Raw genomic sequence first — 17,306 nt, 5'->3', positions numbered from 1 at the left:
TCATTATGACAACTGTTAGACTAGAATCCTAAAAGGAACAGTAAAGTGGCTCAGTGGTAAAGAATCCGCCTGCAATGCAGGAGACACAAGTTCGGTCCCTGGGTCAGGAAGATCCACTGAAGTTGGAAGTGGCAACCCACTCTAGTATTCTTGCTTGGGAAATTCCATGATCAGAGGAGCCTGGAGGGCGGCAGTCTATGGGGTTGCTAAGGAGACATGACTTAGTGACTAAACAACGACAATGGATGAAAACTTACTGGACCTTCCTATAATGCAGAATTTGCCATCTGTTGCCCTGTCCCACTCATTTTTATTCCATTGATTGCTGTAATCTGGGGAAAAGGATAATTTTGTGTCTGTCAACCTCAACTGCATTCACCGTAGAGTAAAACCTCTGTTCTCTCCTCATTTCCTTACCAGCTGTCAGCCAAGCTTAACAACCTTCCAACGCTCATTTCCATGAGGCTGGAGTTCCTGAGAATTCTCTGCAGCCATGAGCATTACCTCAATCTGAACCTCTTCTTTATGAATGCGGATACCGCTCCAGCATCTCCCTGTCCCTCCATATCTTCCCAGGTAATCAGCTAACTGGAAAGTGTTTAAGCTATTTCATTGAATTAGCTTGGCTTAGTCATTTATTCCTATGCAGGTTGGTCTTCTTAATTAGAAGAAAAATTAAGTTATTCAAACCAGGTCAGTTGATCCAGATACACATACGTATGCTACCCAGAGCTATTCCATCTAACTCATCATTTACAAGCTATGTGATTGTTTTCTGTCTGGGTTCAAGGGTCCCTGCTGAGGCCAGCTAGAGCATGAAATCTATATACACTGTGAAAAATGTCTAATTCACAGAGAAATCACAGATCTTCTTTTGCTGACAGTCTTTACTTTAGCTTGACAGTCTCCTCTGCTCGCTTCCCTTTTCCTAAACCTTAACACCATAAAATTTATGAAATTACAGTTAGTTTCCTTTATACTGATTCCCAAATGATCTAGTAGTAGTTTTTAACATGGATACTGTATTATATCTTTGAATGATCCCAGAGCTTTCTGCTGATTCTGATATAGAATGAAATTAAGTACAAAATGATTCTACCTTGAATCATACTCTCGAAAATTTACCTCTTGAAACACTAAAAATATCTCCTTGTAAAATAATCAAATGGTCTGTTTTATACAGTATATTTCTAAAATTTCTTTTTCTTAATCAGCACAGAAGAGTAACACTTGTATTACTATTTAGAGATGAGGCTTTGACGGCGTGGCCAGTCTTTTTTGTAGAACAATATTATGCAGGTTAGGTTTAGTGGGCCCTAGATTTCACAGAATGTTAAGAGGTATTATACAAATATAGAATTCTGAAGACAAATCCATTTTAGAAACCCTGTGTTAAAAGGTTTCTTTGCAATAGGCCATTCAAGATTCTCTAACTTGTTTATATAAATTACAATGCCCCTGGGGTGGCAAAGGAAGTAGGAGGAGGTGAATGATAAGCAGTGCTTCCCAAAATGACTAGACTCTGGAAATCTTTTTTTTTCCTCAGTCGATTTGGGGGACTGGTGTCCTCTAGAAAAACTTTATAAAGTACTGCTGTTTAATAGTCACATTCCATATATAGGGAACAAATCAGTAGCTCAGAACAGCAGGCAAGATTTCTTCTTTTTAGGTTTTCTTTCAGATGCATTTTCTTTGATACTAGCACAAAGGAGGAGCCTTATCTTAATAATTCTTTTAAAAATCTTAGCTATTCATGCCAGATGACATTCAGATTCAGATGTGCGCCACATGACCATCTTCCTGTGAACTGGGAAAGAGCTGACTTACAAGCAGCTGTTCCACACCTGCCAGCTTCGCCCCTCGTCCTCCCCATATTCCCCTTCTGACTACCTCCCAGCGTCACCAAACTGGAAAGGCTGTCTAGAGACATTTGGAGCCTCTTAGTGACATATGAAGTACGCCCTAAGATAAGAACATAGGTATTGGCCAGGACTGGTAAATGTGACACTTCCCTGCCTGATGCTGCTTCTGATTTCCAGGCCAGCAAAGTTCAGGCAGTGTAGGTAAATCATATTCAGAAATGTAAACAGGAATCTTAAATAAAGGTGGCCATCTGTTATAGAAGAATCACCAGCTCAGAGCCATAACATGGGGTAGAATCCCCATTTCCCTATCCAGTTGTGATCCTAGGATTTTAGTCTTCTTTGCTCGTTGAGCAGAGTAGACACTCTTAAGTCTCAGTTTCTTCATCTGACACGTAGGGACGTGAGCAGTAACTGCTTCACTGCGTTGTGCCTACAGAGCCTGGCTGGTAGCATGTGCGTGATGCATCCTCGCCATTGTAGTATTAATTACAGTTCTTGTTACTCAGAAAACTGCCCCTTACATTTCTATAGAACTCCAGCTCCTGCTCCAGTTTCCAGGACCAGAAGATTGCTAGCATGTTCGACCTGACACCAGAGTACCGCCAGCAGCACTTCCTCACCGGGCTTCTCTTCACCGAGCTGGCCGCTGCCCTGGATGCTGAAGGGGAAGGGTATGTCTCAAACATTTATAATGGCAAAAAAAAAAAATGCTCCTTACTACGTTTTTGTCCTCTGACCTCTCTTCCTTGGTGAAAAACTCCACCATTCACCAGTTCCAAGGAATAGAAGCAGCCACGTTTTGAGAAAGTGGTGCCAATAGGAACATGAAGGCATGAGGGATGGAGAGTAACTGTAAAATAGCTCTTTTCAACCGCTTATTCATTAAGAGGAAGTTGCCAGTTCTAACAAGGCCTCCAGTGGCTCAGACTATAAAGAATCTGCCTGCAGTGTGGGAGGCCCAGTTCGATCCCTGGGTCGAAGATCCCTGGAGAAGGAAATGGCAACCCACTCCAGTATTCTTGCCTGGAGAATCCCATGGACAGAGGACCCTGGCGGGCTACAGTCCATGGGGTCCCAAAGAATCAGACATAACTGAACAGCACAACTAAGCGACTAACACTTTCACTTTACCAATTCTACCAGGTTTCCCCGGAATTCTTGGTTAGTGAGCTGCTTAGAAACAAAGCTGTTTTTAAGGTGTACCTTGGGTGACCTGTATGCACAGAGGCAGCAGCCAGATGCCACTTGGCTCACTGCTGACCGGGACTCAAATCCAAGGAGTGTTAGGATTGGAAAGCAATTTAGATTCAGCCCTTTTAGTGTTCAGATTAGGCCAATGGAATTGAAGGAACTTGCCCAAAGTTACACAGCAGACTCAAGTCTAGAGACCATGGTCTCCAGAGTCCCTCCCTAGGGCCCACCCTCTGTACCACATTAGCTCTCTGCCTGAAAACCTACTCCTACAATGCCTACCTTCTTCCTCCCTCTGTTCAAGAAGTTTCTGAAATAGAATGTGCTGATTAATGGCAGCATTGCTGTATGTTATAGATTCTTGTCTAATTCAAGATTCTGAAGTTTTCTCAAAGTATTTATAATTTTGTGACAAAAATAGAACATCTCTGTATGAAACAATTGCAAGAGCACAAGTTTATGTAATTTCAATAACAAATATGTCCCAAATGCTTTGTCCATACTGACAGCGCCTAAGGGATGGTAGGTCTCTGTCTCCCAGCAGGTCATTGTGGGAAGTCTGATGTTCTCAGCTCTGAATTCTGCCTCCTTCCAGAAATTCAGGCACCAAGTATATCCCTAGCTTCGTTTTCCAAGGCTTCAGTTTCATCAAACTCCTCCCAGTTTTCTCAGTAGAATTTTCCACCCTATCAGTTCAGTTCAGTTCAGTTCAGTCGCTCCGTCGTGTCCGACTCTCTGCAACCCCATGAATCACAGAACGCCAGGCCTCCCTGTCCGTCACCAACTCCCAGAGTTCACAGCTAACATGAATTTCCACAGCAACACAAAGTGCCTTGACATATATGCTGAGAATGTGCTGAGAAGGAGGCTTATGCAGAAAGAAAATTGCCTTCACACACACACATGCACGCATACTTTATCTTAATTGCCCTTTGATAGCAGAGATTTCCATGATTTCTGAAAGCATAATACTCTTTGGTATCTACATGGTAGTCTCTATTTTCCATTTCTCTTCTAGTGAAATGTTTAAGCAACCAAGCTTTGCATCTGTTTTGATTCCTCATAAGATTGTTGCTGTTATTTTACTAGCAAGAGAGTTGAGTGTGTTCAGAGATCATCGTGTAATTATGTTTAATCAGGTAGATCCATTTTTTCAAACACACAGACACACACACACACGGTACCTCTTCTACCCCCCAAAGGGTAACTAATTAAGAGTGTCACTCCTTTGGCAAAACAATAATTCCTGATTGTTGGGTTGTCAGTTACTCTCCTGGAGAGTCATTAAAAATACCATCATGGACTTTATATATGAGCAGAAGTCTCAGAAACAATTTATTTTCTGACAATACATCCTTTTGATCAGTTCTTCCTTTGGCTGCCAAAGCAATTAATAGCCTCACCAACGCCCACCCATCTGAGGTACAGGGCCAGTGGTACACATCTTAGCAGCTGAACTCCTGAAAGGAGCCATAGCTCTAGATTCTAAGGGATTGCTGTGGAACCCGTCTTACCTGAGGGTGTCCACAACATCCATACGTCACTAAATCCATAGTGGTTTTCAAGCATGTGTAAATTATCTAGCATTTTTGTGCTGTGCTACCAAATGTTTAAAGAAGAATTAATTCAAATGCTTCACATTTTTTCCAAAAAATAGAAGAAAGGACACATCCAACTCATTCTATGAAGCCAGCATTACCTTGATGGCAAAGCAGATAAAGATATCACAAGAAAACTGCAAACCAATATGAATATAGATATAAATATCCTCAATAAAATATTGGCAGACCGAACTAAACAACATATATTCAAAGGTTATACACCAAGGCTAAGTAGGATTTATTCTAGGAATACAAGATTGGTTTAGCATCTGAAAGTCAATTGATATAATAAAAGCCAAAAACCCCACTCAGTCATCTCAATAGAAGAATAAAAAGCATCTGACAAAATCTAGTACCTCTGGAAAACACTCCACAAACTCTGTAGGAATATGTGAGAATTTCCTCAACCTGATAAAGGCATCTATGAAAAACCCACAGCTAATATCATACTTATTGGTGAAAGATTGAATACTTTCCTTACAAGGTCAGGAGCAAAACAAAAATGTCCACTCTTTCTTCTTTTATTCAACTTTTTACTGTAAGTTCTACCCATGGAAGTTAAACACAAAAATGAAATAAAAGGCATCCATATTGGAAAGGAAGAAGTAAAGCTGTCTCTGTTCACAGGTGACATAATTTGTTTATAGAAAATCCTAAAGTTCCTACTAAAAAAGCCATTAAAGGTAATAAATGAGTTCAGCAAGGTTGCAGGATACAAAATCAATATATTAAAATTAATTGTATTTCTGTACTCCTTCCATGAACAATATAAAAATTTAAAGCCCCCCCCAAAATAAAGCCCCGAAGGTCTCTTACTTATTTTTATTTTATATCGTACTATATAACCCACTCCAGTATTCTTGCCTGGAGAATCCCATGGACGGAGATGCCTAGTAGGCTACAGTCCACAGGGTCGCAAAGAGTCGGACACGACTGAGCGACCGAACGGAACGGATATTTTATTTACAGTGTTGTGTTTGTTCAGGTGTATAGCAGAGTGATACAGTCATATATATACATGAATTAACAAAAGCAGTTCCCGTCTTTTGATGGGGTGCTCATGGTTTATAACATAAATGGCATTACTTTGAGAGAGGAATAACTTAGCTATGGCATTGGGTTTCTTTTCTTTTTGCAGCTTGAGACAGTTGTAAAATAACTTAATGTAGCTTTTTACAACTGTGTATTCTATAGTATTTTTTCATTTGGTGAAATTTTAACTGTTAATGTTTTTGGCATTGTGCTTTGTACCATTTATTTAATAAAAATTTTTTTAAAAATTAATGAAAAAATATATATATAAAAATTTAAAAAATATTCCGCTTAAAGTAGCATCGAATAAAATTCTTAGGAATAAATTTAACAGAAGAAGTTTAAGACTTGTTCACTGAAAACTGCAAAACACTTTAGAAAGAAATAGATCTAAATAAAAGGAGAGACATGACATATTCATGGATCATAAAATTTAACATTGTTAAGATGGCAATACTCTCCAAATTGATGTACAAATTCAGTATAATTCCTCTCAACATTCCAGCTGGCCCTTACAGAAATTGACAAGCTGATACTAAAATACATTTGAAAATTCAAGGGACTCCAGTATAACCAAAACAATCTTGAAAAAAAAAAACAAAACTGGAGAACTCACACATCCCACTTCAAAACTTAATACAAAGCAAAATTAATCAAGACTATGTGTTTCTGATCTAAAGATAGATGTATAAATTAATGTAATTAAATTGAGTCTAGAAATGAATCCTTACATTTATAGTCAAATGATTTTTCAATGAGAATGCAAAACAATCAGTGGTGAAAGAATAGTGTTTTCTAGAGACACCACTGGGAAAACTGGATATCCACATTCAAAAGAAGGAAATTGGACCCCTATCTCACACCATATACAAAAGTTAAAGTGTATCAAAGACCTAAATGTAAGTGTTAAAACCATAAAACTCTTAGATGAAATCATAAGGGTAATCTTCAAGAAATTTGATTAGGCAATGGTTTCTTAGATCTAACATCAAAAATAAACCCAGCCAAAGAGAAAAAGAGGTAAGTTAGTCTCCATTAAAATTAAAACTTCTGTCCTTTAGAGGACATCATTAAAAAGTAAAAAGACAGCAAACAGGAGAAAATATTTGTAAATTATTGATCTAATAAGGGATTTGTATCTAAAATATATTTTTTATGTCTTACAGCTCAATAATAAAAGAACAAATAACTCAATTTTTTAAAGAGCAAAGGATCAGAACAGACATTTTTCCAATGAAAATATGACTGATAAGCCCATGAAAAGGTTTTCAACATAACTATCCATCAGGGAAATATATATCAAAATCAGTTAAATACTCCTCTGTCTTTGTTCCTTTGGACTGCTCTAACAAAAATAGATTAGGTGGCTTATAAACCACGGAAATTTATTTTTCACAGTTCTGGAGACTGAGAAGTTCAAAGTCAAGGAGCTGACAGATTTAGTGTCTGGTGAGGACTCACTCCCTAGTTCACAGATGGGCATCTTCTTGCTGTGTTCCTCTGTGCAGAAAAGGGCAAGTGAGCTCTCTGCAGTCTCTTTTATAAAGGCACTAATCCCATTCATGAGGGCTCTGATGTCATGACCTAAAGCACCCCGCAGAGGCCCCACCTCCAAACACTATCACATAAGGGATTAGGTTAAAACATATGAATTTGAGGGGAGCAGATCACAGTCAGTTCATATTACCTGACTATAATTCAGAAGACAGATAATAACAAATGTTGGCAAAGAGAAGATAGAACTGCTGGTGGGAATGGAAAATGATGTAGTTCCTCTAAAGATTAAATATAGAGTTGCCATATGATCCAATAATTCTACCCTGTGGTAGATGTCTAAGAGAAATAAAAAACCTATACCTACATAAAAACTTATACAAATATTCAGAGCAGTGTTCATAATTCATCATAGCCAAAAAGTAGAAAAAACCCAAATGTCCATCAGTTGATGAATACATAAATAAAATGTAACCAGCTGGTAAAGAATCCACCTGCAATGCAGGAGACCCCAGTTCAATTCCTAGGTCAGGAAGATCCACTGGAGAAGGGATAGGCTACCTACTCCAGTATTCTTGGGCTTCCCTGGTGACTCAGATGATAAAGAATATGCCTGCAGTGCAGGATACCTGGGTTTGATCCCTGAGTTGGGAAGATCCCCTGGAGCCAGGAATGGCTACCCACTCCAGTATTCTGGTCTGGAGAATTCTGTGGACTGTATAGTCCATGGGGTCACAAAGAGTTGGACATGACTGAGTGACTTTCATTTTCGCTAAATAAAATGTGATAGGTCTATATGGTGGAATATTATTCAATGATAAAAAGGGGTGAAGTATTGATTCTACAACATGATGAACTTTAAACATTGTGCTAAGAGCAGAGCCAGGACTAGACCACAAGCAGCTTGTCTCTGGATTCTGTACACCTCTACCCTACTTTGCTTGGTTTTCATATCATCACCTCATTGTTTAGGAGCATTCTGGTCAACCTTGCTTCACTGTAGCCTTTGGCTTTTTGTGTTGTGCCAACAGGATCAGCAAAGTACAAAGGAAAGCTGTCAGTGCCATCCACAGCCTGCTGAGTTCTCACGACCTGGACCCACGTTGTATTAAACCAGAGGTGAAGGTCAAAGTTGCTGCCCTCTACCTGCCTTTGGTTGGTATCATTTTGGATGCTTTGCCACAGCTCTATGACTTTACAGGTAATGATGCCTTCTGTTTCCTTCTTTGGATTGATGGGGGTTCCTGCCAGATTCACCACTAAAATGAGGTTTCCATTACTGGCTCCAGTGCTGATACACTAGTGTGAGCCATCACTACCACTGATCTCCAAACCTTTTTAAACATAGGCCCTGGTAAGGGTATTTTTTAAGCCACATGTATATATGTTTTTTTAAAATTGTTTGCTCATTCATTCATTGGTCTGTTGGTACGTGAACACTAAAGACCATACACCACAAAGGATGAGAAAATAACAGAATTACACCTTTTGGTGATCTGTGGTCTGATGTCTTGAAATAAAGTGTTCCTTCTCTTTTATTTTAGGAGCACTTAAGGAAAGAAGCAGACTCAAATGAGTCTAAACATTTGTACCATGCAAAAAAATATATATATATCATGTTGTCTGACACTATTAGGAAATGCTGCTATGGCAGAGGAATTTTGCCTTTGGCACTAAAAAGCTCATTAAGGTTGGAATTCAGTATCTCCCACTTCGCCACCAGAGGAAAGCATCAATTGTTAAAAGGCACCTCCCGAGTTTATTTCTATGTTACAGTGCGGATTAGGGAATGTAGACAAACTACCCTCACTCAAAAATAACATCTTGTCTGAGACCCGAGAAAGACAAATCCCGTCTGCCTGTCCTCCCCCTAACACACACACACACACAATGCTGACCACTTCAGGGTGCTTTTTGCTTTTCCCTCAGTGAAAGGAAGTTCTTAGAAATTACCGTGCTATTCTTCTAACTGAAGAATGCTTAAGTGTAGAATCCTTGTAAGGAGTCATGCTTGGAACCTTAGAACTTTCATGTTTTCTTGCTTCCTTCAAAAGCAAAATGTCCTGTGTGACAATTATTTCTAAACTCCTTGTGGTGACAATCATTTAGCTCATAAAATGAGGTGGAAAATGGGCAAGGAAGTGACAGAAGCTATCTTAGCCCACCAGATGAGCTGGCTGCACAGTAAGATGCACAGAGCTTCCTGTAGCAGTGCCTGAGTAAAGGGCAAACAGAGAAGATAGTTGTCTTCAGAATTTAAAGGTACAATTCAGAGCATAGCTTTGCAGATCCCTTGTAGAATTTTGCGTGGACATTTCAAAAAGTTTCATTTGAGGATCTGTTATTTGTTCCCAAAGCAGGGAATCACATTAACACACGTTATCCAAAGTTTCATTGTTGATTAAAATTTTCCAAATCAGTCACTTTGGATCATAACTTTTTAGCACTTTTATTTTTTGGTTCCCAGTGCATATGAAAGTTATGCTCACTCTATATTGTGGTCTGTTCAGCGTACAGCAGCATTATATCTTTTTAAAGTACCAGCCTTATTTTTTTGTTTTTTTTCAAACTTAGTTATTTAATTGAGGGAAAATTGCTTCACAATATTGTGCTGGCCTCTGCCATACAGCAACATGAATCAGCCATAGGTATACATATGTCCCCTCCCTTTTAACCTCCCTCCCACCTCCTACCCCTTCCCACCCTTCCAAAGCACTTGGTCTTTTAAATCTCAATGATTTCTTTATGTATGCACTGAACTTCTGGTCATGATGTAGCTAACAAGTGGGAAAACAATGTGAATATTCTATTATTAAAGATAATATAGTATATTTATTAGATATGAAATCTTTTGGTTGATAAACTAAGAGTATAATATTAAAAAATATACAACAGAATTCAAATTCCAGCCCATTTATACTATATGTGACCTTTGGAAATTTCCTCAACCTTTTAATGCCTTCCCTTCCTTTCCTCGGCTGTAAAAACATGATAGCAATGTCTATATCTTAGGGTTGTGATAAAGAGGAAATGAGAGAACTTCTATGAAAGCATCTTGGCAGCAAATGTTTTTATCCTTCTCTCCTCTCTTTTTCTTGTAACCATGAGCCTATGCACATTTAGGAAAAATGAGAATGTATCCTCAAAGTAACCCTGATAATTTTATCAGGTCTTGAATAATTGCCACATGCTCTTCATTTCACTGTTTGCTTAAAAATTCTGTTGACTTAAGAACAATAGTGAATTATTATTTTTTTAAAAATTGAGTTCTGTTTTTACAAGTTTGGCAGGTGAAAGTCTGTTCACATGGCTATTTTTCTGAAAAATTGAAAGTCAAAAAACTATAATGTTGACAGGTCTATAAAATTATGAGTTTTTAATGGATCAGTCACACATGTTTTAATACATTTTCCTCAGAACTACTTAAACAAATACTTTCTATGTGTAATTGACCATAGTCTTAAAAATAAACGTTTTAAACTGTGGGTCCCTATTTTGTTTGCGTACATCTATACCTATGTATAAATATAAATATATTACATGAGTATAATAAATTAACATTTATTTCAGACATTCAAAGTCTATTAAATTATTGCTGAATTTGTAATAATGGCTTATTACTCTATAAGGTACTTATTTAATTCTGTAATTTTATATTCCTTTATATTTGGCCATTATTTGAAATATATAAGTGAAGTAAAAATACCATATTATAGAAAAGTATTATGAAAGCTTTGAAGTTTTCACAGTTTGAAAACTTAATTTCTAGCCTAAACTTGTGCTGGACATTTTGTCTCTTTTATTAGACTGCCTGCTTTTCACTATAGATGGTAACAGATAAATAGTGCTTAATGTCAGGTTTAAAATTACTATGCTGAAATCCCTCTACTGCTAAGCATATTCCCAGAGAAAAATGTATTTCAAAAAGATACATGCACCCTAATGTTCATAGTAGCCCTATTTGCAATAGCCAGGAAGTGGAAGCAACCTAGATGTCCACCAGTAGAGGAATGGATAAAGAAGATGTAGTACGTATATAAATGGAATATTACTTGGCCATAAAAAGGAATGAAATTGAGTCATTTGTAGAGATGTGGATGAGCCCAGAGACTGTCATACAGAGTGAATTAAGTCAGAAAGAGAAAAACAAATACTGTATGTTAACACATATATGTGGAATCTAGAAAAGATGGTATAATGGATCCTATTTGCAAGGCAGAAATAGAGACACAGACATAGGGAACAGATGTATGGGCGCCAAGTGAGAATAGGAGGGGTGAACTTTTCACTGTCTCCATAGTTTTGCCTTTCCAGGTGGACTTCTTTCACTTAGTAATATGCATTTAAGTTTCCCCCATGACTTTTCATGGCTTAACAGCTCATTTCTTTTTAGCGCTGAATAATATTTTATTGTCTGAATGTGCCACAGTTTTTTATCCATTCACCTATTGAAAGACATCTTAGTTACTTCCAAGTTGTAGCAATTATGAATAAAGCTGCTGTAAGCATCTGTGTGCAGATTTTTGTGTGCACATCAGTTTTCAGCTCCTTTGGGTAAATACCAGGAAGGGTGATTGCTTCCTGGATCATGTAGTAAGATCAATAATATTTTAATTGCAGCTGCAGAAGCTCGAGGTGGAAAAAATCGTGCCAATGGTTCAGATGAAGAACAAGAAGGGACCAGTGCAATTAATCAGAATGTGGCATTGGCTATAGCTGGAAATTTTAATTTGAAGACAAGTGGAACAATGTTGTCTTCCCTGGTATGTTGGTCCACATTCTCCTGTTTATTTTTCATTTTGTGTCTTTTCCCATCTATTAATGGATGTGTTCCTAAATTCACCTACCAGAACCCAGGATAGAGCAGGCATTGAGATTTCTGCCTTATTGCTCAATGCTGAAAGAAATCGTGTGAGGCTAGCAGTTGAGAAGGTAAATGACACAGGTGAGGTAACACAGAGTCAGACAGGATTCTGACAATAGCAAGAGACTCACAGAACAAATTCAGGCAATTTCAGTAGTGTTAAGTTCAAGGTTTGGAAAACCAAGAAAGATGAACTTGGAAAATCTGAGATATTGCAAAGATCAAACCAAGGATCCCTCAGGTGGGAGGCTTGCACTCTGTGGAATCTACCTCTGTTCCTTGCTGAGCTCTGACAGTCCCTTTGCCAAGACAGAACTGCATTTTCCAGCTTAAGTTTGCATTTCAGTGTAGCATTCATATCTGCAGAGAACTCAACCCAGTTCTTTCCTGGGAAGACAGCCTCTCAACCTATAATTCTGCTTTGCTGAGGTGACTGTCTTCTTTTCCCTCTAGCAACCCCCAGTTCCCCCCCCACACACACCCCCACACTCAATACACACCAATAAGAGTTGAATGACAGGAGGTGAAAAAGAGAAAAGACATGGAGAGTTGACATTACTCATCCTACAACTTAACAAGTATGATGTGCTTTATGATCTCCTCTACCTTTCTGATATCCGTCTTACCAAAATTGGGTGCATCAGGTAGTATGTGCCTTTTACATTCTTGTTTGTCTCCAACAGAGAAACTCAAAAGTCCAAGGTTCACCTCGTAGAAGATATTTCCTATGAAGTTATAATACATTTAAAAATATTACTTCTTCTTGTGGTCATACTCAGAAAAACAAAAGTTAAAGTAATTTTGTAAGCTCTATCCTCCCCATTCAAACCTACCATTCCCCTCACATATGAACTAACACCTCTCTGCAGCTTCACTCCTGTATTCCGTTGGATATTAGCCACGTGAATCACATGCTGTCCTTTGTGTTGTTTGGATGAGTGACAAAGTGTGCTCAGCACTCTAGAATGAACACTTGTGGCCAAAGCATGAGAGCAAATAGCCTGAGCCCCCACACCCTGTCCCCAGGAAAACATAAATTGTGGTTGAAGTACTGTTCTAAAGGACTTCACTGAATTATGTATTTGATTCATTTGCTGAGCAGTTCATGACCCTTATACTTTGGACTCTGACAAAGAAGCTAAATCTTGAATAGTTAGGGTATTTTGGGAAACAAGCCAGGGTAGTTATCTGCTATAAGTCCAACCCTGCAGTCTCCGGTGTGAAGGAGATATACTTGATCTTAGCAGCTTGGAAGGCTTTGTGGATTACTGAGATTGGGTGGGGGGAGGGCATGGTCAAGGTCCACGGCAGACCACCAGACCATACTGCTCCTGAAACAGACTGCTGCTGCTGCGTTGCTTCAGTCGTGTCCGACTCTGTGCCACCCCATAGACGGCAGCCCACCAGGCTCCCCCTTCCCTGGGATTCTCCAGGCAAGAACACTGGAGTGGGTTGCCATTTCCTTCTCCAGTGCATGAAAGTGAAAGTGAAGTCGCTCAGTCGTGTCGGACTCTTCACAACCCCATGGACTGCAGCCTACCAGGCTCCTCCATCCATGGGATTTTCCAGGCAAGAGTGGGTTGCCATTGCCTTCTCTGGCTCCTAAAACATAGGGTATCCACAATTACGTGGCTGAAAGCCTGGTTAGAATACTGCCCCAGACCAGCCCCTTTTCCCAGCAGCCCAGCTCAAAGAACACAGCTTCCACTGCCAGGAGAAGGCAGAGTTCCCCTAAACAGACCACCAGCCCAGGAAGAAGTACCGACACTGCGTCCTAAGAAATCAACATTCCTTTCATGTGTCTGCTGCTCAACCTCTTCCCTTGCATCCATCTCCCAATCTGCCTCCTTCCAGCCCTACAAGCAGTACAACATGCTGAATGCTGACACGACCCGAAACCTCATGATCTGCTTCCTGTGGATCATGAAAAATGCTGACCAGAGCCTCCTTAGGAAGTGGATTGCCGACTTGCCATCCATGCAGCTAAACAGGATTTTAGATCTCCTTTTCATCTGTGTCTCATGTTTTGAATACAAGGTATCTCTCAAGTTCTGTCTTTTCACTGTTCCCCCTCTGTTTGGGCAATGGCAACATCCTTAATTTTGTGTTATTTCTGTATTAAAGTCTATTTGCATATCCGTAACCTATCGAGATATGATAATTCCACTGGGAAAGGATCTCTGTCTTCTTCAGAGAGAATGTCATTCCCGTTGACAGAATTTCAGCCAGAGGATCCCCCAGAACAGGGTGTCTGTGTAGCATATGTCCAAACTGTCTGATGTCACCATGGGGTGTTCTGTCTTTAGGATTCTCCCCATGAACAGAGAACTCCCCAAACTTAATGTCCTCCTGCCTGTGTCCTGTCCAGGGAAAACAGAGTTCTGACAAAGTCAGTACCCAAGTTCTGCAGAAGTCGAGGGATGTCAAGGCCAGGCTGGAAGAGGCTTTGCTCCGTGGGGAAGGGGCCCGAGGGGAGATGATGCGGCGCTGCCGGACTCCAGGTGTGTTGGGTCAGCCCTTCCCTGCTCTCCGTCAGCAGAGTTTGATACCCTTTGTGGGAAGGAGCATCCTTCCCTCATGATGAGGGGACACCATCCCTTTCTTAACACGTTGTGGTAATAGAGTCAAGCAGATTCTAGGATTCAGCACACGATGTATGTGATGTTAGCCGCACTCCTCTAAAGGAAAGCTCCTTTCCTGAGATCACAGGAGTCCTGAAAATGTCCTCAGATGGCATCTTCTGTTTAAAACTTATTGGTGGTTAAAGGTCCCATCCAAGAATATGAGTCGTGGGATGATGAATGGTGTCTCCCTCACTTCTCCCTGGGACATTTGAAGAGTCTATGTAGATAGTCCTACTGGATAGTTCTGGTTCCAAGATCATTTCCCCAAGTCATGTAGGGTTTACTAGAATAGGTCCAGTCCCCTCCTGCAGTGGTCTTAGAGGGTCCCACCCCACAGTCTGAGAGTGATCTCCAAAAGGCTGAATTCTTCTCTTTAGGGCACATCAGCCTTATCCATTGTGCTTAAGGAAAACAAAGTGATGGTTCCTGCTCTTCAGTGGGACACGGTGGTAGGGAACTTGGAAGGCGCTGAGCTTCTCAGGGGTGGTTGGGCACCCTTTTTCAACACCAACACTCTTCATAAATAAATAATTTGGGGAGAAACCCTGATTTCACTGGAACCCTGTGTCCATGGGAGATGTGCTTGCCAACATTCCAGAAAGGCTTCTGAGGTCTAGCCTGTCAATCAAAGAGCAGACTAACCCATCCCAGACTTGGTTGTGAGTTTGGCCTCCCACCAGCACCAGCATGGATTCTAATTATCTGGAGAAACAGCACTGAGTCCCCTCAGTTGAGCTTGTTACAGAACTTCTGGTTATCTTGCTGCTACTGCTAATCAAATTCCTATTGTGCATTTCTTAACTTCTAGGGAATGACCGATTTCCAGGCCTAAATGAAAATTTGAGATGGAGGAAAGAGCAGACACATTGGCGGCAAGCTAATGAGAAGCTAGATAAGTAAGTCACTCAGCAACTTTGTGCCACTTTTACCTAAAGTTCAAAACGATTTTTCCCAGGCTACTTGTGTTACTGAAACAACTACATCCTTCCAAGGGTAAGGAAATGAAACATCATTATCTGTATACATTTAGTTCATCCAGGGTTCCAGGATAATCAGTGGTATAAAGAGTTATGATTTCCAGCTCTTAAACATTTATCACATTAATAAGCATTTAAAGAAAACGAATGTTTAGCAATCTCAGCTAACTTAACAAAGGCTGTTGATGAGGCAGGACAGGGTACCCAGGACCACATCATTTCAATCCATATTTCCACTCCAGAAATGTGTACAAAGATGTATATCAGGGATATTTATGTCAGCATTACATAAAATTGTAAAAAAAAAAAAATTGTTGTTTAGTCACTAAGTCTTGTTAAACTCTTTGCAACCACATGGGCTGTAGCCTGCCAGGTTCCTCTGTCCCTGGGACTTCCCAGGCAAGAATACTGCAATGGGTTGCTATTTCCTTCTCCAGGTGATCTTCCCGAGCAATAGGGATTGACCCCAAGTCTCTTGTGTCTCCCAAGTCTCAATGTGCCTGCATTGGCAGGCAGATTCTTTATTGCTGAGCCACCAGGGAAGCCCCACACAAAACTGAAACATTCTAAATGCTAAAGAATAGGGAAATAGATAATGAAATATTAGGTTGGCATTTAAATGTTTCCAAATCATTTTAATGATATGGGAAATGCTTATGATTCAATGTTAAGTGAACAAAGCAGAGTAGACATTTGTTTTTAGAGTATAATTTTAAATCTTTATACGTAGTAGATATATGTTTAAAAGACTGGAAGGAAATTTACCAAAACATTAACCATGATTTTCTTTGTGTTGAGAATGTTTGTGAAGGATGTCTTCCTTTTTATACTTTTCTGTATTTCCTACAATGAATGTGTATTATGTTATATTATTATCAGAAAATAATGCTAAAGTAAAAGAAGAAAAACCTGCTTGGATTGCAATATATGCTATATCCATATTGCAATATACACAACAATTTGGACCTATGAGGGCTAAAACTGAATTGTTTGAATAGACAGCACATATGAATATCTGCTGTTCCTCTTAGCAAGAGGTAGCCTAATGAATCCTGGGGTTCACTGGCAAAGATACTATGTGGCTTAAGACAGCCCCTCCCCACATGCATACACTTGACAAGGCATAGGCAGGGCATCCCCATGGTATATAAAACATCCCTTATAAGGAGGAGTCGGGGGTGAGGTGGGCTTGAGTAGCAGTGTTTTCTTATAAATAAATATGTTACTATCTTTGTTGTTATCACAAGAATGGATCATTCTGGTTCATTTATGGGACTTTTGGAGTCGAGTTTATTTTAAAGCATTAAGGAGATAAATATCTTTCTTATATGTGTTACTTGTATAGCCCAGTTGTTGCTCTTGGGAATCATATCCATTTGCTTTGGGTATTTTGTGCTTGTTCTAATTTCCCTGAACTGATTTATAAACTATTGATTCTGAGAGTCTGTAAGTTTTAATTTAGGCATTGAACCCCACACCTCCCCCCCAACACACACACAAATTAAAGAACTGTTACATGTAGTTAGTTACCACAGAACTGCTTAGGCAGTTAGGCCATCTGCTCCATGAGACTAAAAGAAGAGCCGAACAGAAAGCATGACTGCCTGGGCTGTGTAAGTGGATGTTTTGGGAAACCTTTCCCTTTTGTCACAGAAACA

General features: G+C 39.7%; 1 protein-coding gene across 3 annotated transcripts in view; it reads left to right on the top strand.

Annotated features, from left to right (window-relative positions):
• DOCK8 (dedicator of cytokinesis 8) overlaps window positions 1–17,306 on the top strand; it is a 245,115-nt gene that overhangs the window by 189,093 nt on the left and 38,716 nt on the right. For all 3 annotated transcript variants that reach the window (XM_055428339.2, XM_055428342.2, XM_088837919.1), the window contains 7 exons: window positions 421–576; window positions 2,397–2,536; window positions 8,215–8,384; window positions 11,804–11,946; window positions 13,902–14,084; window positions 14,416–14,548; window positions 15,480–15,567. In XM_055428339.2, coding sequence (XP_055284314.2) covers window positions 421–576; window positions 2,397–2,536; window positions 8,215–8,384; window positions 11,804–11,946; window positions 13,902–14,084; window positions 14,416–14,548; window positions 15,480–15,567 — 1,013 coding nt within the window. The remainder of the gene's footprint in view (window positions 1–420; window positions 577–2,396; window positions 2,537–8,214; window positions 8,385–11,803; window positions 11,947–13,901; window positions 14,085–14,415; window positions 14,549–15,479; window positions 15,568–17,306) is intronic.

The sequence above is a fragment of the Moschus berezovskii genome, chromosome 7 (assembly GCF_049115385.1).
Source record: "Moschus berezovskii isolate FMDL1 chromosome 7, NW_MosBer_1.0, whole genome shotgun sequence".
In the NCBI taxonomy this organism is placed as follows: Eukaryota; Metazoa; Chordata; class Mammalia; order Artiodactyla; family Moschidae; genus Moschus; species Moschus berezovskii.
Note: the sequence above shows the minus strand (reverse complement) of the source record. Positions and strands in the feature narration are given on the sequence as shown.